Source organism: Sander lucioperca, chromosome 13, assembly GCF_008315115.2.
Source record: "Sander lucioperca isolate FBNREF2018 chromosome 13, SLUC_FBN_1.2, whole genome shotgun sequence".
NCBI lineage: Eukaryota > Metazoa > Chordata > Actinopteri > Perciformes > Percidae > Sander > Sander lucioperca.
Window position 1 is genome coordinate 15989188 of NC_050185.1, and position 22222 is coordinate 16011409.

At 39.4% G+C, this 22222-nt stretch overlaps 2 protein-coding genes across 11 annotated transcripts in view; both read right to left on the minus strand.

The window, feature by feature from the left end:
* Positions 1 to 9766, minus strand: part of grik1a (glutamate receptor, ionotropic, kainate 1a) — a 29913-nt gene extending 20147 nt beyond the window's left edge. For 5 of the 6 annotated variants that reach the window (XR_004894959.1, XM_035991128.1, XM_035991130.1 and 2 more), the window contains exons 1-3: positions 9301 to 9765; positions 1918 to 2085; positions 992 to 1249 (exon numbers count right to left, since the gene is read on the minus strand). Coding sequence is in view for 5 of the 6 variants with exons in the window: in XM_035991128.1 (XP_035847021.1) it covers positions 992 to 1249; positions 1918 to 2085; positions 9301 to 9382 (508 nt within the window). In the remaining variant the exon portion in view is untranslated. Of the gene's footprint in view, positions 1 to 991; positions 1250 to 1917; positions 2086 to 7626; positions 7789 to 8128; positions 8495 to 9300 lie in introns of all 6 variants that reach the window. The other variant, XM_035991129.1, reaches the window with a different exon arrangement.
* A 1642-nt stretch (positions 9767 to 11408) lies between these two features.
* The window catches only part of LOC116036945 (T-lymphoma invasion and metastasis-inducing protein 1-like), a 59320-nt gene continuing 48506 nt past the window's right edge, over positions 11409 to 22222 (minus strand). For all 5 annotated transcript variants that reach the window (XM_031280610.2, XM_031280611.2, XM_031280613.2 and 2 more), the window contains 12 exons: positions 19563 to 19787; positions 19157 to 19225; positions 18909 to 19034; positions 18425 to 18533; positions 17837 to 18016; positions 17551 to 17669; positions 17343 to 17451; positions 16091 to 16149; positions 15641 to 15737; positions 14352 to 14439; positions 14052 to 14224; positions 11409 to 13931 (listed from right to left, as the gene is read on the minus strand). In XM_031280610.2, the coding sequence (XP_031136470.1) occupies positions 13261 to 13931; positions 14052 to 14224; positions 14352 to 14439; positions 15641 to 15737; positions 16091 to 16149; positions 17343 to 17451; positions 17551 to 17669; positions 17837 to 18016; positions 18425 to 18533; positions 18909 to 19034; positions 19157 to 19225; positions 19563 to 19787 (2025 nt within the window). In that variant the 3' untranslated portion in view covers positions 11409 to 13260. The remainder of the gene's footprint in view (positions 13932 to 14051; positions 14225 to 14351; positions 14440 to 15640; positions 15738 to 16090; positions 16150 to 17342; positions 17452 to 17550; positions 17670 to 17836; positions 18017 to 18424; positions 18534 to 18908; positions 19035 to 19156; positions 19226 to 19562; positions 19788 to 22222) is intronic.

A 22222-nucleotide genomic window follows, 5' to 3' on the forward strand; every position in this document is an offset into this window, starting at 1 on the left:
CCCTCTTAAACAATTGTAGGTCAGGGTCAAGGACACTTCAGCACAGCACATGCTTGTTGTCATGGGAACTTGGACCCCTATCCTTTAACTGAGGGGTGTGATCCCTATTCAGTGCATCACCCAGTTGCCCAATGTCCTGCTTAACTTCTTGCATCTTCTTCTCAGATTCTTCTACTTTGTTTTTAAACCCATCAAAGGCAATAGTCTGTACACATACTCCGCATTCCTATATCTTGGCTGTGTGTGTAAACAAAGTGTATAATTATGCAGGTGTGTGTCTGTGTGACATTTCAGGAAAATGCATTTCTGATTGAAAATAAAAGGTAAGAAAGAAAATCTATAAACTATGACATTTTACCAGAGACATTTCATATTTTCTACGTCCTGAGCAGGCACTCTATATGGGACACCGCTGGATTTGAGGCCAACAGTGTTATGGTTTGGCTCTCTGTGTGAAGACAGAGGGCAGGAGTACTGGCAGCTGTTTGATATGTGGCACTCGTGCCCTGTCACAGATTGGGTTCACTAGCCAGGACCAGGAAGGTGGCCGTGGTTGACAGTGGAATTGCATTTTGTGAGTAATTATAACCTTGACATATGAATGGATTGTAAGGTCCAGAAAACACAAGCCAGCACTTTTGACCTCTTCTCCCAATCATAATTCTTTACTTCAAATGTCACACAATGTTATAGTTGATATGCAGTAATGCGATGGAAAATACAATCATTAGCAATTATCTTATTTATTTATTATTATAGATATTCAGAAAAAGAGTGTTTTTTCCAAAATCCTTTTGTCAAATTTATATCACCCCTCTATCCTGCGGATACTACTTTGCTTCTGCAAATTCGCTTATATTTCCACATAAAAGGCAGACTAAATCAGATGGGTTTACCTTCCATTATGTCCCTTTCCATGCATGGCAGAATCTAATGACTTCTTGAAGTATATCTGTGAATCAGTTTTGAAAGTGATGGCAATAAGCCCTACCCGTGCTGTCCTCATAGACCACCGTCAACTTCCGCCATTTGAAGAAAGTGACCACGTCCAGGATGGCCCTGGCAATGGCGGTGTACTCTGGATATAGGTTGATGAAGAAAGTGTCTTTGTTGTCCACTGACGGGTGTTTCCAGCGGGTCTGAATGTGAGGGACCTCTAGAGCGTTGCAGATGGACTGAACAGCACTGACCGAGGAGCTGTGAGAAGGGCCAAACACCGCGACCACCCCGAGAGCTAGCTGGTCACACACTGGTGGTAAAAAACAACACAAAGTCACATGGTTGTTGTTACAGGTTGTTTCTCAAACAAAGTCCATTGCAAACCAAGTTCACTTGATGTGGAAACAAGTGAAGAAGTTAACATTGAAAAATAGCATGTTTTTTAAATGGACTGTTTGGTTTCGGAGAACTGAACTATATTTTCTTTCTACCCAAAGTATTACAATAAACCTTATGTTACTGTGAGTCATTAGGCGCTCTCATATGTAGAAAAAAATACATATTTTCCAAAGTTGAGGGTTTCATATTTTGTTCATGGAATTAGAAACTTATAATAAATATATAATAAATAAATAAATACATCCATGTTTGGAGAACTGCAGGTGCATTACCCTACCTTTAAGATATACTATCAATCCCCTATTCACTAATTAAGCTAGGTTATAGTAATCTTATTGCTTCAACGTACATGTAAACTGCATGCAGGGACATCGAAAAATAATTTGTCCCACTCTGGATAAGATTAGAAAATAGTAAAAAGAAAACTTAAACCAAAGAATCCCTTTAAAGCTAGAGCCTCTAAGTTGTCCAGCTATACTCTTGCTATACACAAAAGAATAGGTGATGTTGTCATCACTTACATTAATCACAGGAAAACCCTTAAGCTTAATATATCTACCTCCTATAACCATTTCCTACCTCTCCTTGAAGCCTCAAAGCCATCAAAGAGGTTGATCCTCTGAATGTCGTAGGTGAGAGTAGTGTTGGGAATCAGGGTCTTGTTGCGGTTTATGTTATTTACAGCAAACTTGAACGCCAGCTCATCCATACTCACTAACTCACTCTCCCGGGTCTCAAAAATACCACCTGCACATGGAGGACAAAAGACAAAAACACTGTCACTGCGACATTCTCTGTGACAACAGATATTCAATTGATGGATTCTGTGCTCCTGCGTGGGTTGAGAAATTCTACCACCTTTGGTTAAATGGTTAAAACGCCTTTCAAAACCCACCCCACAAATGTAACAAAGCAAAACAACATCACAGAACCAGCTACAGCCTTAAACCTGCATTCTATTTAATTTCCATCAGGGGGCGACTCCCCCAGTTGCAAAAATAAGTCCGTTTCTATAGAAGTCTATGGGAAAATAGTCCTTCTCCAAGTGCGCTGAAGGAGGGTCTGACTACTCCACATAGCATCCAGGGATGGGAGGAAAACATGCTCTGGTTTAATGGCATTTCTTTAAACCAATCAGAATCTGCACAGAGCCACTGCAAAATAGTCGTGCGAGAGAAAACTCAGATTGGACAGATATTCTAGCTAGCTGTCTTAATTTCTTAGAGATCTGAGGAGCAGTTAACAATAGTCCTCATAAATCCACCGAATGTAAAAGTCCAACACAAAGAAAGCGGAAGGAAACGAAAAATAAATTTTCCTGCAGCACCGGAGCAATCCTGGAACTGGAACGCGAAGGATATAGACTAATGGGAAAATTACCCTCCTTCTCACTTAGCGCCTTATTAAAAATGTAAATGAGTCTTTATCCCATTTGCAGAAGTCAGAGATGGAAAGGATACACAAAAACAGATGTATAAGTCCACTGTAAGCCAGACGAGGTGTGCAACATTCAAATTTGTTATACAAACAGCAGCTCAACAGTCTGTACAATCTAAAGTCACACCAAATGTTCTCTGCAGCCTGATTTAATGGTCATTTCAAATAGTTATTTTTATGCAAACCAAATCTCCCAGCCATAAACAAATCCATAAATACGTTATGTCCACAACAAAAGATATTTGCAATTTCAATACCTCCAGCTTCAATATTCTACGAGCAGAGAATTAATTTGGAATTCCTACAGAAGCATGCAAATGAATATCAATATTAAGTGCTCAAAGATAAAACATATTTTTTCTCAGAGGCATATTCTTAACAGTTTGTTTCTCAAAGTAGGGAGAATATCATACGGAGCTGCTTTTCAACTGCTCTGACTTACAATAGGTTACAGGGACCCAAGGCCACACACAACTCGCTGCATGGGCCAGCTTTCAGCAGGCTTTGAAGTAACAATGCTGTTCAGAGAGACTTCTGAAATTGCCCCGAAACTCCTTATGAACATGCTGTCATCCGGGTGCAGAATATGTGAAGTGTGTACTCAAAGGCAAGATGAAATGGAAGTAACGTAATTGCTACCGCAGTGTGAAAGGGCAGGAAATAAAAAGGCTGTAAGAGCTTCTCGTGCAGGTTCAAAACGGCTTTTGAAAGATGAGACAAAACACTCAAGACACAAACCAACAAAAGAAAAAAACACTGGACAAGTAATTGTCAGGCTTGTAGTAACATCTTTCAGGGTAGTTTCCTTAGTATTAAACAGCAAGCTTGCTGATTCGGCAGATGTTTGCTCAGACTGAATCTAATCATAAACAATTTGGTCTATTTGTTCCTATTATTTCTTCAGTTCTAATACAATGCTTCCTGTCTTTCCTCTGCTGTATTATAGTGAGCAAAAAATCATAATATTGCTCACAATATAGTGTATGGTTTTGTGTAATGATTGTGCATGTATGGGGTGTTTCCATTATCCTTGCGGATGTTGCTTGGGCCAGGCCAAGCACATTAGCTTATTTAAAGCTTATCTTAAGGATAGGTAGGTAAAAAAAAGTGTGTTGGCATAAATTTGTAACAACTATGTGGTGTTCTGTGTGTCCATAGTACACTATGGCTGAGATGTAGGGCTGGTATCATATTTTTTATACTAATTCTGATATGGTACATACCTGAGTTTTGGCATTGATACAAAATGATACCTTTGAGGAGCGTAAACTGTAAAACCTTTTGTTTAGGGAAGCTTCAGGTCTCAATAATTAAATTATCTTGTTTCACCATGCCAGATTTTGGTTTATGGCCCAACAAAGGTCCTATGAAGTACATTCCAGTGTCTCATTTTCACAAACAGTGGCAGTGATAAAGGACCAGGGGAGTCGTTGGAGGCATCCTGAATCATTGGGCAGTTACAACAGGTGGACAATTAATTTAACATGGTTAATTGTTGCTCATTTAACAAGACATTATAATATGGCAGGCAGTGGGGAAACATACTAGGACTTTGTACGCTTGTTAACAACTGCTGGTCAAGTACTGTATATGTAGTATTGCCTGAGGAGCCCATTTGCCGTGTAGAGGTTAGCAGTACTGCACACACTGCACATCTTGGACACAATATAAATGACCAACCTGATTTAATGTCTGGCTAGTGGCTAAGTTGGCGATCATGATCAATAGCTGATACATGTCACTCCCTAAAATGACTTATCTGTAAAGCTTTGATTGGTTTTCACTGCATGCATGAGGAATATGAATTTGTTTCATGCATTGACACAAGTACACGCACGCATACATACATTACCTGCATTCAAAAACATAGACACTCAAAATATGTCACAAATAATTCCTTGTAAATGCAAGCCAATTATTAATCATAATCAAGAAATATTTGGCCTTTAACATAAAAATGTCTTTCTTCAGCAATTACTGTGATTACCAGGTACATAGCTGAAACTGGAAGAAACAGACACGTATGTGAATGTGGTACCCTACAACAGATAGATGAGGAATTTGTCTGTCTGACAAGGTGGGTTTTTTTTCATCTAATTGAATGATTGTACCTCTGAGCACTAAAAGCATTCATTCCACTCCCAAAATAATGAGGAATAATTTGCCTCAGGAACACGCATCCATCTGCACTATAAAACAGCCTAAATGGGTGTTAAAAGTTTCAGAGGATCCATGGGACTCCGTAAATGCCTTTTAACGTGTTTGCAGGTAGATTTTATCTGCATAAAATATAAGCACGCAAGATGCACTGAGGCTGCTTGAACACAGAACGGCTCATTATGGCCAAATTGAGCACAAGTGTTATTTTTCCATTTGCCTTAATGGTGAATAATGTTTGTGTAGGATTTGTGTTATTTAACAATGTTTTATGGCATTTATTTTTCATTAAATAGTTTGACATTTTTGTACAAAATTGTTTTTACATGCAGATAACAACTTTGCAAACCTGAGGAACATGAAGTCAGAAGTTCTGTTCCACTGAATTTTCACACTTTCAACAAAAGAGAGGGGACTAAGTTTTTTAATTAATCATTTCTTCTTCTTGTGTTTGACCTCCAGATGGTGATCACCAAAAAGCATGCTGTAGTTGAGTCATCTTTTATTTAGCACTACATTGCAGTGGAGGGCAGTTACACATCAAACTGCCTCTCAATACCTGAGATAGAAGAAATGTGGATATTTGGGAGATCACTGGACAAGAGAGTTCTCCTTTTTGCTGGCATCTGTGTCTCTCTGAAAACAGGGAATGTCGTGCACTTCAACTACAGGCAGCAGGAAACACATCTGGGACAGCAGAAAGAAGCGGTCTCAGGTGTCAAACTAAATTGATGACATTTCACTGCACCCTGGCTGAGAAAACACAGGGGAAACATTTTGTTCCTGACAACAAATCAAGGGAACCGCACAAATGGTCAAACAATATAAAAATGCAATCAGGGATGTCAGAGGGGAGAAAGAAAAAATAAGAGACCGACAGAAACTGAAAATGACTGCAAGGGCACAAAAAAGACTAGGAGTAGTCTCTGAAAGTCAACAAGACCTACATCACTATGAGTGTGCACTTGAATAAATGAGAGTGATGTACAAGAAGAAGAATGTTATACAAAATCTAGAACACATGATGCTTCTGGTCCAGAAATCAATGACAACGCTACAGCTATTCGCTGTAAAGGGTCTAGTCACGGAACTATTCGCTGTAGGTTTTTACCATGAATGCAGTACAGTATGTGTTGCAGTTGCAATCATGCTGGCAAAAGAAACACAGATTCCCTTTAGGTTGAGTCCTCTGCAGGTTCCAAAATCATTGTTTTGTGGCACTAAATCAGACAAAGAAAAGGAGGCATGGATCTCTATTTCGCTAACCATCCTGAACTCAATCTGCACGTCACAAGAAGAGCCTCAGGATCAATATGTACAAATTGATACCAATGTAATCAATGCAATCCCGTGACAAATTACAGCTCTCTCTCTCCTTTCTCCCAACCAAAAGTCCTGGGTTTCTGGCAGCATGATTAACTACCACGCTACATAGGCAGCCAACTCCACAGTCTATCTGTGTATATACGGTATCTTCGACAGAAGTGAGGCCAAGTTTCCAAAACTCTGGCAAATTGGCTGAGAAGAGATTAATTTGTTTTCCTAATGGCCAGTTTTTGGAGAGAAAAGAACTAATGAATACATTTAAGCAGGCACCCTTTTATAAATGTAGGTTACAGCTCCAACTTAACTTTTATTTAATAGAAAGCAACACCTGGATCCAAACTTCTGCGATTACACACACACACACACACACACACACACACACACACACACACACACACACACACACACACACACACACACACACACACACACGAGAGAGAGATAGTGTCTAAGTCTTTTAGAGTTTTGGTAAAGAAGGTCTGAGCTGAACCATCAAAGCTGAACTAATTGGTCTTTAATGGTCCTGAATATAAATGTGTGACCCAGAGCTAAACTCCAGATCAGAAACCCTCTGCATGTGCAACTGTGGACCAGATGAACAAATGCTGCCTATGCTAAAAAGAGATCTAACTCATGGGCGAGCATACATCAAGATGCTATCACAATACACAGCCTATAATGGAATTGTTATATTCTGGCTAGTAAAAAAAAAAAAAGTTTTCATAAGTACCACTTTACAAAAACAAACGAGAACAGCCTGCAAAAACACATTTGAGTTTAACTCATCACAGATAATATCAATAATGATGTATACAGTAGCTCATCAGCTAATAAGTGACAAGACATTGCAATACAGAAATGCCCAGATATGTTTGAATTTAGAAACAGTGCCACAAAAAAGGAGCACTGACAATATATATTTTTTTGAACTTTAAAACCTCTTGCTCATACATGTCTGGGTCACATTTTTTTGCTTATGTTACACATGTATGCTAAGGAACAAATATCAATTATTTACCTGTTATATAATAATATCAATATCAGTGACAGTATGAGCCATTAAATAAAGTATTGGTTGGCTCTGTTATGCAAGCCATTAACACAACAGCAACAGTAATACTTTTTGAATTAGGAAAAGCAGATATGCAGTTAAGGGCTTATGTTAAAAAAATCTTTTGGTTAAATGATGCATAGAATTATGTTATGAGCAGAATTTGACACTAGAAGGCTGTTTTTCCATTCATCTGCTGAAAGGGGAAAGTTTCCCTGTGCTTGTCTTAAATCTGAGTCTAACATGTGTACGTACAAGCAGGATTTGTAACATCACAACTAGTTTGGAAGTCGATCGCGGTCCAATATGCAACTTACACAAGTGAGATGTGGAGAATCCTCCAGTGCACATACACTTAGAAAGTCAGTGAAGTAGGGAACATCTTGTGTCCAGCAGTTAAACTTTTGAAACATTTTCATATTCATTCTGGATTTTTCAATGAGGGAGAAGAGAAGAGTAGATTATCAATTTATCAGAAACTCAATACAGACTGTTTGGACCCCTGATCCTCCAAGCAAAAAAGAAAAGCTATGGGATATCCAAAAAAGGGATACTACTTCACCTAAATGTATAGGCTCACAACCCAGAACCTCAAATTCTTTGGATCATAATGGCTTAATTTTGTTGTAGATATACTGTATGCTACGGCACCTTAATTATCAGATGCCTTATTGTGTATTGTCAAACATTATAAACTATTACATAAAAATGCAAAACCATGATTGCTAGCGTAAAAAAGAAGATGGATGAGGATTTGCATTTGGAAATATATCTCAATATATTCTGTATGTGTTGCCGTATAAATATCCGATCCAGAACCTGGATCAGATATTTATACCTCTCCAATTTAGGAACAGGTGCCAGTGACACCAATTCTCAATTTATTTAGTCAATTATGTCCACATATTACAGTTTTGACTAGGGTGAGATTCAAAGCCTGAAAAAGAGATGCTTAGATAATAAACACAGCCACAGCTCACCAGCTTCCTCCTGTCTAATCAAGTCTAGGTGAAGTTCTCGTACTCCTCTTAACTCCACTAAACGGCCTATGACAGCAGGGCTGAGGATGATTGCATCGCCTTGCTGGCTACATTACATCCATCTCAGTGATGGATAGGTTTCAGCTGTTTGTGAAGATCAGCTGCTGGGGGACATGATTTGAATGAAAATGCCCAACAGGAGTGTCTGGTGGTCAGAGGAGTATACACGGAGGAATCAATAATCGATTACTTTCAGCTGTGTGTGTGTGTGTGTGTGGCAAGAAGCCTGTAGTAGTCAGATTGAAATTTAAATGATTCAAAAGATAATTATTGCATGAGATTTAAACAAACCCTCCGATGGCAAGGTATGCTGAAAGTTCAGTAGAATTTTAGTATCATAATAAAACTTTCCCTTTTGTCAATGCATTTTTGAAGACTTTTTGACAAAATGATGATTACCAGCCAGACATGATGATAAAGATGAGTGTTTTAATTATCAGCTAAGATGGCTCCTTCATACATTTCAGGTCTAATTTCATTTAAAATTAATGTCTGACTATATAATATTGCAACGAGCTTTGCTTTGTGCATATTAATTGAATGTGTGGACTCAATAAGGGCTTATAGGTGTTAACATGTAGCTGCAATTAACCGGCGCTGAGTGAGGTTGTCAGAGTGTATTTTGTCGTTTGATGCAGGTAACCTTTTCCTCTGGTCTGACACATCCTGACTGACAGTAAACTATAACCCAGATACTATGAAGAACAAGTAATCCCATAATCACTTTCATGAGATACAGGGCACAAAATTCCACTGAAGTGATACTAAAAAGGATGAGGGAGAAAAGAGAAATCTATAAACAAAAACTGTATTTGACACAGACTTGCAATCGGATGTAGTGACAGATGCTCTCCTATCTCTAACAGAAAATGGGACAATTCATACAGCATACAGTACTACTCTTGGTTCAACTCGCCAACAACACCGTGCGTAAACAGCTGTTGCGCTTACCGATTCTGAGGACTTGTGTTGAGCTCAGACAGAGCTGTACTGCGAAGAAAAGATAGAAGAAAAGTCTCTTTCTTTCCTCCATCGTGCTCCAGGCGAACTCACCGCGTGTATTGACACCATGACAGAAAGAAACGGCCTATATCCAGGCGCTGAAACACCTGACGTGCCAGCGCGTAACTCAAGTTTTATTCCCAATTCGATCTTTTCCACTCTACATCACGCCGTCGCACCAAATAGACGAAAAATGATGACCACCAGTCACGTTAATCCAACTTTCCTGTACAAATTCAATCCAACAAGTCACATCTTCTGAATCTGAAAACGACTGGCTGCGAAGAAACAGTGACCCGAGTAAGCACGTCCACTTTTACTCACTAGTCAGTGCGCCTCCGAGGCGACAGGAGATGCAGGCAAAGTGAGCGCACAGATCAGTGTCAAGAAAGCAGAAATATATTTGATTTCCGGTATGAATTTTCAAAATAAAATAAAAACATTTAGATATACCTGGTTGTTGAGGTATTGTGGAAATAGACACTTCATGGCGTCCAATCAAGTGTTTTTGTTACTCCACTGTCGACGGAAGTGATGTGTAGTTCATGACCAGTGTAGCCTCATATGACCTACAGGTACTTGGGTTAGGCGACAGCTGTCCATTATGCATATGCAATCACCTTATTTTGATTTTGTTTTACCCCACAGATAATAGGTTTGAAGCAAGAATGGTGGCCATCAATTTGGAAATACATTAAATCAAGTAATATTTTTGTATTCAGTATTTCCCCAAATAATAGGTATTTGTTTTTTTCAAACTTGATAGACAATCTTTTACACTGAATGTCCCCATGGTCTAATTCTGGTTATCTCTGTATAGTTTGGCTGCATTTGGTTTGGATTAAGGAGCAGATGGATTGGCAGCGGTTCTCTCCACCGGTCCTGATGAGAGGAGAATAATCTTCAGGTTACAGGGCAGATGCCAGATTATCTCTCGCTGCAGACAAGCACAGTCTTTATCTGACTGGGTCACCGGATGCCTTCCCAACTACAGGACATGGGGATGTAATTTAAATATTAATAATGTGAAAACAGTCACCTGATGTGGTCTAATACCCACCCTCCACCTGACAGAATACATATTTTCATTATTCTTTCCATGTTTTGTTATAGGAGTAGCATACAATATGTGGCTAGGCATCATCTATTCTCTTCTGGATTTCTGTAGTTTAACTCTGGACTGCTGTGTGATATGGTGACATTTGAAAAAGGCAAAAGATTCCAGGTGCCAGCAATCATAAAGTCTTGCTCTCCTCGAGCATTACGTCAGAACTGACATTTTGTTTATCACAATGTTGTGAATTCTCTCAAAACTGGGAGCCGTGATCTGAAAAAAACTGCCAACTTCTACCTGGACCTCTGACAAACAGCCTATAGACAAACTTAATTAACTCAGAAAATGACCATCGAGCCTCTCCAGAAGGAGTCCTTGGGCAGAAAACTCTCCTGATATGAATATAGAGCAGAAGTGTCTCTCTGGTAAATACCATGCATGTAAATGTCTGCTAGAGATGCAGAAATAGGACTAGTTAGTATTGAATTAAAGAATACATTTTAAAACAGAATGTTATGGACACCGGAAATTCTTTTCTTGGTCCACTCTGGTTCTGTGAATTGAATTTCAAAGACATTTTGTCTTTATTGTGTATATTTGTGTCCATTTTACTTTGACATTTATATGGGATGGCTTTTACTTCATACCATGCCACAGTTTTACTAAATCAAGCCTCCACTTCTTTTTAAAGTTGTACCTGCTTCTCCACTTTCAGAATATTTTTTCAGTTATCCATTAAAACTGATCTGATCCTTTGTTTCATCCTTTGCAATACTTTACATTCAACACAATTTGAGACTGCAATTGAGTCTTCAATAGCATCTGGCATTAATGATTTTTATTTGATCAACTGAATGTGATTTTCCAATAACCTCAATGAGGCGGTTGTGATGTTAATAAAAACACTAGGTCTCTAAGCTTTGCATCAGTGTTGTAGAAGAGGAAAGTAGCCGTTTGACTCACATGTGCAAAATTACAAATAATTAGCACTTCTACACAAAACTAAATTTAGAAAATTTATTTTAAACTTAAAAATGATAATACTCCACAGTTTTATGTACGAACACAGTTTTACAAAGGGAGGAGTCAAGGGGTTCTCACAGGATTTGCCACCAAGGCCAGGTGATTGTACCTCACAGTCTGAACATCTCTACTGGGCATCATTACCCAGAAAGCTAAAATCTAAGAAACTAGCATCATAATAAAAAGACAATAATAAGAACATCCAAAGTGTAATATTTCCCTCCCCTCTGAATTAGAGTAGTTCGCAGATTTCCCCCCTCGCAGTTGGGTATTAAGTGCATGTTCAATACATCCATTAAGGTGCGCATGACAGTGTTGAGCTCAGCAATCAGCGTGTTGTGATGGCAGATAGTAAAATAGCACAGCCTGGTGGATATGGGAAGAAATGCAGGAGGGGTGAAGTGGAAATATACATAGTAGGGATTGATGTCAAATGTCATGGATGTGAAGTCTCTCAGCCAGCTTCTCTGTGGTTGTGATGCTGCTTGACAAGACAAAAGGTCAAAGAAGCTAGAGAGAGAGAAGAAGAAGAAGATGATGTCTGAATCGGTCAGAGGATGACAGGTCAACTGCATGATCGCTCCTCTCCTTGAAGTTGTCGTACAGTCCCTAGCATGGCTCTGTAGAATACCTCCTTTCAAAAACAACCAAGAAAATTCAAGTAAAACAGGAACGTTGGAATTATTATGCTATTTATCAAGGATGTGGATCATGAAGAGAGCATGGTCTCTGGGGCAAAAAAGGATCCAGTATATTAATGACCTTGATGAAATCCATCAGTTACCAAAATAACAATGGCATTATATTTGAGAAACAAAATGATAGACTGGACATTCATGTGAAGGGCAAAAGTGTTGGCTCTCGAGACGGTTTCTGGCACCAAACACACAAAAGGTGGTTTGTAACACTGGGCAGTGTAAACATTAAAAAAAAATACAGTAAAAAGGCAATAATTAAATAAAGAATAGGTAGACTGTCTTTTAAAAAGGATATGCTAGGAGATAAAAGTGAGCTTCAAGCGTTTTCATACAAGAGGTTAACGGCACTGTATTGTACTCCTGACTATACACCAATGTGCAGCTGATATTAAGTTAAAACAATTAAAAGCACAATAAAGCTAGTTGGATCTCACCATCTTTTACACAGCAGTCATTAAGCCAAAAGCCCCTGAAGATAATTTCAGTAACACACAGCCCTTGAGTGTTAAAATACAAACACAGTTTCTGAGTCAGAAAAATATAACGCCCATATTCCTGTGTTAAAAAATAGACATTTTTGGCCAGAAGATCACAGTTCAGTGAGGACGTCTCTTCAGTACAACGTGTGCACGGTACAGTAGCTGCCGAGAGTCACTGTGTCTGTGCTCCTGTGTACTTTACGCAGTTACAGTGTTCATACACACACTTGCTTGTTTACTTGCGTGCACATGCAGTGCTGTCCTTGTTCATATGTTCACATACAATTCCGCAGGTGTGTGTAATGCCTGGGTGTATGTCCAAAACAGTGAGGACCGTGTATTCTTTCGGGTTGGCGTTTAAGCAGTTCGGGATGAGAATCTCTGAGTATATTTTACTTTTCCTTACTTGCTTGGTGTTTCAATATTTTAGGATTGTCAGAACAAGGGAGATGCAGGTGAGGTGGGAAGAAGAGGGTTGTGTAGTGACACAGGGAGGACTGGCTAAGGTTTAATACCTTCTATACACAAATACCTCCAAATTCTACATATTTAAAGCTTGTATCTCTCCCCTATTTTCTTGCACTCCTACAGTATGTAAAAGTGGCAGAAACCACCATTTGTCTCATTTCTTCATCTTGTTTTCTATAATTCCCAATCAGAAGACATTACTGTTGCACCCGTTAGCAAAGTCGTCCCGCCGCACCCAGATGGCATCATGGTCCTTGTTTGTGGCCCCTTCCACAGCACACTGCTTTAAGGGGGTAAGCTTTAGAGTCGGGGTCACACAGTGGGACAGAGAGACACCGCAGGAGGTAAAAGAGTCCACCGAGCCTGAATCATCACCATGCTTTATTCGATCAACTTCGTCCTCCTGCATCCCACTCAGCATGAACTCACTTCCAGACTCCACCCGTCCGGTCAGGTTGTGGCTCCTCATCTCTCTGCCCTGTAGGTCGAGTCCCCCCATCCTCCCCTCCAGGTCGGCTGGTTCTGCCGACGCGGCTCGGACAGACTTGCAGTATTCGTCGTCGTCGCTCAAAATGTCCGTCTCCTTCACCTTCCCCATGTCGATGCCCTCACCCTGGTCTTCGTAGCAACCCAAGTCAAACTGCTCCTCCACCCAACGGTCCGTGTCCTCTCCTTGAGGTTTGTGGGATTGAGGAAGGGCATGCTTGGACAGTGACGAGGAGGAAGGGGATGAAGAGTGGTGGGAGGCGTCTGAATCGTTGCGGTTGTTGTTGTTGCCATGGAAAACCAGGTCGGTGTCGATGGTGAAGCGGTTCCTCACCATCTTCCTGCGAGCCAGTGTTCGTGATGGAGCTGATGCTATATAGACAGAAAAAAAGATAAAAAAGGATACCATATTTTATCTTGTTAATGTCATGTACAAACACTGTAGGCCCTTCTTCTCCTGTGAACTGGAAGCTATACTTAAGCGTTTGTCACCTGCTCTGTTCATGGTGGGCCGCGTCCCTTTGAGGGCACACAGACGTTTGCCCCCAAATGGGACGTACTGCTGGTTGGGTGGCAGAGACTCTGTCTTAAAAAGCTGCCGCCGCTGTTTTTCCCTTAGGATAGAGTGGACTGCTTTCAGGAAGTCCTTCTTACTATCTGGAGAACTGCAAAATGGACAAAACATAAGAACTTAAAAATAACATACAAGAGAAGAGTCTTTTGAGCGATGTCACATACCTTCAGGTCACATGTTTTGACTACATTTGTACAGTTTTGGAAACAAGATCATACCTGCAGCACAACTGGAAGGTTCTCTCTGGTCGTCCTTCAGATTCAGATCTTGTGTGAACTATCTCGCACACCGCTGTACCCTCAGAGTCTGAGAGGAGGGAGAGAAGAGGGGAAAAGAGATGTGATCTACATTTAGAAAAGCATTTAGTTAATTTCTGTCATCAATTTCTTTCCCCTTAACAATAGGCCATTAGGCAGATAAACGATAACACTTGAGCTGAATTGCCGGAGGATGATTTAAGGTTGATCTAGGACATTGCACGCAGACTTAATAGGTATCCATTTTATTTTGTTTACAAAAAGGTTATTTATTTTGTGGGAAAGAAAAGTAGCAACACTGAGTGGACTTCAGAGCCTTTGCAGCCACTGTCAGAAAATATTGAGTCATCAGAAACAACCTTTGTGGTTTTGGATGACAGACGCCCTCACATGCAAATTATCTTTTACTATGACCTCAACATAAAAATGCAGTATACATTTATTCCTAAAGAACAATATGATTTGGGCTTACATGCACTTTCAAGTGGTGTGCAAAATTACTAGGGAAAGGAGCAAAAATCTAGTTAAGGCACAACCAAAATACTAATTGTAAAGTCCAACGTCTCCCTTGTGAGACATTAATAACAGACTTTTGGTGCAGATTCAACACACATATTCTCAGAGAATAATGTGTAATACAAGTGTGCATTCATTAAGCACAATCTGTAGCATGTGCAAAAAAAAATCTAAAATCCCTTCAAGTTTCCCCACTGAACAGACTCATTATGGAGACATCTGACTGACTGATAATATCAATTATGAGATCTATGCTTCCCTGGCAAGACAAATTAAAGTCTCCACATGGCGCCTCAAAAAGCTTTGTCTAAACATTTAAATTATTGTCCAATACATATTTTAGACTAAAGACTGGATAATTAAAATGTTTTTCTGAAGGAAACGTTATGCTGCAGCTTTCTCACTGAACTTTTAAAAACCTGAGGAAAAAAAAACAAATGTATCAGTGATTTGGTATTTACATTAAACTATTTATCTACTTTTTTGTATTTTAACCACGTACATTAATGTAGTTTGTTTTCTTTACAAGTCAACTAGGTTGGGACAGAAAAAGTGAGAAAATGAGTTTGGTGTGTGAACCAACTATGGGATTGACTATTCACTAAGCTAGAACTGTCCGTAACAGCAATCTGAGAGACCAAACCAGTCCTTAAAGTGCTAATAATACCTGGAGAAATGGTGATGCAAGATTCAAATTACATTTACTGCATGATAATGTATTTAAATCAACCTACTTGCAAGGGCACGGACTTGCAGAGAGTCCGTTGCAATCATGTGACGGAAACGGAAAGGATCTTTATCATCACTCACAGACGCACGGTGAGATCCACCCTGAAAGAGAGAGACTGGTTGGATATCTAACAAAATAACCACTGCAATACATCAACATGACAGCAGAGAGCACAAGAGTGCAATGACAGAAGGCACTAAACAAGGGGAACAGTAGAAGTGTGCATAAAAGTCTCTTCAGTCTATTAAATTGCTAATAACTTCCCTTATTCAATTAAGTATATTGTCCCATAATGAAAGACATTAACCTTAACTCAATGTCCATCCAAATCTTTTTATCTATAAAAGCTTCAGCTTCTTCAGGGAAAGCCCAGAGCCCAAATCCGCACTGTACATCCTACAACAGTGTTTCTCTGACTGGATTAATCAACAGAAAAAAGGAAAACAGTACTCACGATTTTTTTCCTGTGCTTGGAGCTGTCTTTGTACACAAATACAACCGCTGTTTTAAACACTAAATGAGGACAAGGGAGAGATGGAAGCTATTAGGAGGGTCTGCATTCATTCAGTCATCGCATAAACAAAAGACTTTTCATTAAATTATTTACTACGGTGACAGCTTAATGCAGTATGTCAATGGACACTTGAAGTCACATCTTTCATTTAAAAAAAAAAAAAAAAATAAAAATAGCCTCAAACTCCTGGCATGCTATATCAGCAGCACAAAAGATGAAAATGGACCAAAGTCACGACATCACATGCACAAAGCCACCACATCCACTCACTATGGCCTTGCCAGGAAAACCCCTTATACAATGTAGATGTAATATTTATATCCAAAAAGGTGTCTGAGCTGAGTACAATTTTAAGACACAGGGCACTTCTGGGTGTGTGAGAATAGCATGTGATCCCATTAATGTAAGGATAGATAGCATGATGCACTTTATGTGAAAAGTAAAAAAAAAAATAGATCTTGTGTTATATCCCCAACTGGGTCCTTCCTTCCTTTTACCAAGGCTATTTCCTCACCAACTGAAATACTGTAGCACCCATTGTCACACTATGCATGACAGAATTATGTGGGATACAGTAAAGTGCCATGTGCCTGCAAGTGTGAAGATATAACATGCAGCATTTCTCCAGAGCAGAGAACAGTAAACATACAGTAGCATTGCTCTTTTGTTTCTGAGAAAAGTGTAACTGGAAAATATTTGCTTATTCACCCATATGAAAACATCACACACACTGTTTTAGTATTTAGTACACAGGAATGAGCACTTTACACATCATTTGTCCATCTGAAATCCTGCAGATGTGACAGGATTTTCACAGCTATATAATGTTTTGATCAATCTAGTGCGTAAAGATGCAAAAAGGCATGTCATCTAAATGCAATAAATTCTACTTTTATGAAGCTTGTATCATGTCTTTGGTATATCATTATGATATATTAGGATTTACTCCATGGCTGTTGAATTTAATTGCCTTGGCTATAGTTAGGTAAATCTAAACAAAGCCTTTAAATGCATGAAGAATACTTCTAGTCTAGTTGTAATTATGTAAAAAGGTCTCCATTCCTGTGTAAACAGCTGAAACTTTTAGAAATTAAAAATATTTCAATGTAAGAAATCCCTATACACAGAAAGACAATATTATGGCATAATCAATACCACAATATAATCCAAAATTAAAAACATTAACCCTTACCAAAAGCAGCCAAATCAGGGTCCTTTTTGCTTTTGACCAAAAAGCCTGGAGGGTTGATCCACACCACAGTCGAATGTAGCAAAAGATCCCCCATGGAGAGGTCAGCCACCTGGAATAAACAGGCATTGATATATTCCTTTTAGTTACTGGAAAATCCTTTGGATTCCTGATCGATAACCTTGAATGAAATGTGCATTATCATGTTTACCTCTTTTTTATCTGCCGTCTGTTCGTTGATGAGCTGGTCGAAAACAGCACCGTACTCCTCATGAAGCTTTTGCATCTCATTGATGTGACTTGCAACTTTGTTCATGGCCTTCATTGCAACTGAATGGGACAAACATTCATCACCTCCAAATCATAATTACCATAATTTCTTGTATCCTCATTAATTATAGTTCCATGGGTCTGAAGCTGATATTATACAGTTTCACAGCAGTTAAGTGCTGCATCAAAAAGTGCATGTAAATAATAAATAAAAGACACTGGCTTACCATCCAGGTGGTAGTGTTCCTCACTGTCAGGGTCAGTAAGAGAGTAGAGCTCCTTTAGCAGCAGCGGGTACTTCAGGACCCTCTGGATGGGTTTGATCAGGTAAGACTCCAGAGTGGAGGAATGTTGCTGTCTGGGGTTTCTCTCAGCCAGGAAAGCCTTGAAATCTGGGTCAGTTTTTGCTGGAGGAGCAGAAATATGAGCATTTATTCATTTTGTACAGTTGGCAAGGAAACTACAAGGAGAACTTGCATCTTAAGATGAAAAACCATAAACAGGTGGCCATTAAAGTGTCTGTCAAGGTAGCGACTGTAGTAGTAACTGCAGAACTCCACTGTTATTTCAAATACCTCTCAACTGTGTGATCACACACGCTGACGACTCAAGTTCATGCCTCACTGTGCCGATACTAGTTGCAGCTCGCCCTCTGTACAGCACGGTATGTAAATAAAACAACACGCTTCCTGTGCTACACTAGTCCCTCACCTATCAGCTGCCACTGATGCTAGAAAGCAATAAACTACCATATAACTATCAGGAGTATGTGGTGGCTCGTAGCTTGATGCCAGTCAATGTGTGCATGGTTTTACCTTTAGCCAGGACCTTTGGGACCTTGGTGTGGCTGGCGCAGAAGGCACTGTAGATCTTGAAGCGATCGGCATAATACAGGAAGGAACCACCCAAAGAGAACAGCACTTTCTGAAACAAACGAGCATGTCATGCTATCACAATAGAAATATCTTTTGTTTTGTTTGTTTTTTTAAATCGAGGCTGCACTAAAGTAAATGGGAATTACTTTTTACTTTTATAAGCAAATGTTTGACCCTTTTAGAGTCAAAGTGAATGTGATTTGTTTCAGAGGCCCCCGGCAATTAGAGAAATGTAAGTCAGTAAGTCAGGGTAAATTCATGTCTGCGATAACATCATAAGGCATACAGTATATCATGAACGATCCGGGATTGATAGCTAGTTCTAAACAGCAGTACCAAGTGGAAGTGACCCTAAAGTGCCACAGAATTACTAGGGTATTAAAAACGGAAAGATGCAGAGTTCAGGAGATCAATGTTCCCTCACCTTAAACTGATCCACCCTTTCCAGTCTGTCCAGATCTGGCACCAGTCTGATTCCATCTTCCAGCGTCCGGAGAAACTCCACCTGGAACTCCACCATCTCCCCGAGGTTACCGAACAAAACGTCCAGCTACAACACACACAAAGCGTCATTCTATGTCTCTTCTATATTTCTATTCATTCAATGTTATGTATATCAACAATTCATTTACAGTTTTTTATTCTTGGATTATAAAGATCAGGTAGAAGTACCTCATCCTGTGTAAGGAAGCTCTCTTTCTGCAAAGGTGTCAAGTAGCACTCTATTAGACAGCTCAGGTCCTAAAAAAGACAAAGAATATGAACAAGATGATCAGTAGTTCAAAGAGGAATGAAAAAGGGCATGTGTGGGCGTTGGTTTAAGGTGGAGTTATTACTGAGAATGTTAAACGGAAAGAAATCAGTTCTCACAGGTAGGAACATAACACACCATGACACCAAAAGCACACTGTACCAATGTTCTGCTCGCCTATTACAATGATCATGACACGCCCAACAACAAGTGGTGTAGTGTAGTTTTACCAGAACAGTGTGTTCATTATCATTAAACAAATACACATATGATCCACTAAGTATCAATTTGTAGGGTAAAGATTGTCTTAGGAGAGCTCGTACTGACTTTGACATAAGTCTTCTCCGTCTCCACCAGCTCATTGATGACCTTGCGGAGTTTGTCTGCGTGGGAGAGCTGTCTCTGGGTGGCAGTGCCTGCTGTGGGCGGAAAAGCTGACACAGGGCTCGGGGATAGGGACGACGAGGATGACGATGAGGAGGATGACATAGGGCACTCCAGGGGATTCATGTCATGGAGACTGCGGCAGAAAGTAGTCACCTGCTCCGTGCTCTGTACAGAAAGAGACAAAGAACATGTCACATTCTACACATTTGAGATTGCTTTAAAAGGTCATTTCATATCATAGAAGGCTGCTATTAGTGCATTTTCGACATGTTATAACGTATTTGTTCTCAGAGCTACTGTAAAAAGGAAAGGGAAATATAACAGACAAAAATAAGAAGTCATGTATTGGATGTAAACTTAACCCGATAAAAGCATATCACATGCCATATCACTTGCCAATATTCATAATGCTCATTCAGATACATACTGTTAAGGAAAAACTCAGAAGCAGCACATCTCATTTCACATACGTGAAGAATGTTGGAGACCTTGATGACTTACACAGAAGCATTTAATAAAGTTGCAAAACCTGCCATAACATCATCGATCTACATCCCTTTTATCCAAAAAAAATCCAAGCATGAGCAGACCTGCCAGGCCAAACTGGTACAGTAGTAGGCCTATATTTAAAAAGAAATGGGGGGAGAGTCTCCTCCGCTTCTCTCTAGCTATACAGACCAATAGAAGTTGATATTTCTGCTACTCTTAAAAATAAAAAGTCATATACTCCTTTTTTAGTACTAGACTTTGCAAAGAAAGGGACAACAACTTCTGAAAAAAGCACAGATGCATCATGTTCCATGCAACAGCAGTTTGAGAATGACAAACTGGAACCCACGCAAGAACATAAATAGTGAGGATCAAGATGTTCTGTGCACATCTGACTGTTTCTTTTATAGTCCCAAGGTTGTGAAGGTGAATGCACTAGTGCGTAGGCATTGCAAACAGAAAGCTTGGGAGAAAGTGACATAGCAGCATCATCAAAAGTCAGAGGCTGGATGTTTTAAGGCACATCTGAAATGTACCTGAGCAATACAGAAATACTTACTTCTACGATACAGAAAACAGTTATTAATCTTTCCAACGTATACAAATACAACCTAATAATTAACCATTACCACCACTACCTATAAACACAAATTCCACTACGTTTGGATTTATATCAAACATTGGTAACACTTCAAAAAAAAGGTACACAAAAATGTAGGTAGTTACTGAGTAACGAATGAGGAGCGACTGGTCACTTAATGTGTAGTTACTGATTAACTGTGATTCAAGCACTAAATGATAAGTTACTGGTAAACAGACTGGCAGTTACTGTATTAATGAATGAGGAGTGACTGGTTAGTTAATAGGTAGTTACTGATTAACGCTGATTGAGCACTAATGATTAGTTACTGTATGCTATGCCAATGCTTCACAAATGGGGGTCAATTCTTAACTAATTATTCATTATTAATTAACCACTCAGTATGATGCATCACTTTATATCCAGATACGCACAATGCTTTACTTATGGTAGTCAATGCTTAACTAATCATTCCTTAATGATTAACCACTCAGTAGGATGCATTAATACAGTAATTAATCAGTGCTGAATCACAGTTAATCAGTAACTACTCATTAACTAACCAGTTGTTCCTCATTCGTTCCTCAGTAACTACATTGTTGTGTACCTTATTGTAAAGTGTTACCCAAACATTGGTGAACCTGTGATTTCATGGGATTGTTTGCACACCAAGTCCAGGCAGGCTGATGCCAGGTCTGTTGAGAGATGAGAGAGGGATGTATAAGTAGATCTTTTCACTGTCTCTACTCAGCAAGGACTGTAGTATATTAGTATATATAATATATATATAGTATATTAAAAGAGACAATTTAAAAAAAAGAATCTCCTTGAAATGGGGGTGAATGAATCACCTAAGTCCACACGCTGATTGCAAGGGATTCATACTCATGTCTCATTTAATGCAACTCCTGTCTAAAACGCTACACGCTTAATTCTCGCCTTGACAAAACTCCACCTAATTGCATTGTAACTGTCTTTTATAAAAATGAACCTTTAAAAAAAAAAAAAAAAAAAAAAAAAAGCTGTGAATTGGTAAGGCAGGACAATAACTAAGCATTGCCTTTCTTGTGACTTGTCATTTAAGACTCAACAAACGAGCACAATGAAACCACAAAATGGCACAACTAGACGCAGTGGATCTTTGTTGTGTACGTCTGCAGAAAACAAAAGCAGAAGCAATCTAATTTTCAGCCATTATTGAAGCATTAATGCTTCCAATTTAACCCTGCCGTCATTAGTGTAATTCATCGAATACTTTTACAAATGTAGGTCACAAAAACATCCCTCATTTATGTGGGGTCAGTGAAAGTGTTTATTGATTGTAATCTGTGACAACACACTGTCTGCATGTGTTCCAACTGAGTGATTTACAGACAGCTGGTGGACATGGCTTGTCTTTCCTGATTCCATGGCTTGTCTTCGGCTGGGCTTCAGCAATGGCAAACAATTTTCCATTGTGGTATTCAAACCAGTTTCGACACACACGCACACAGATACTGAAATTCCTCCCATCGAGTCAAGATGAGCTTCT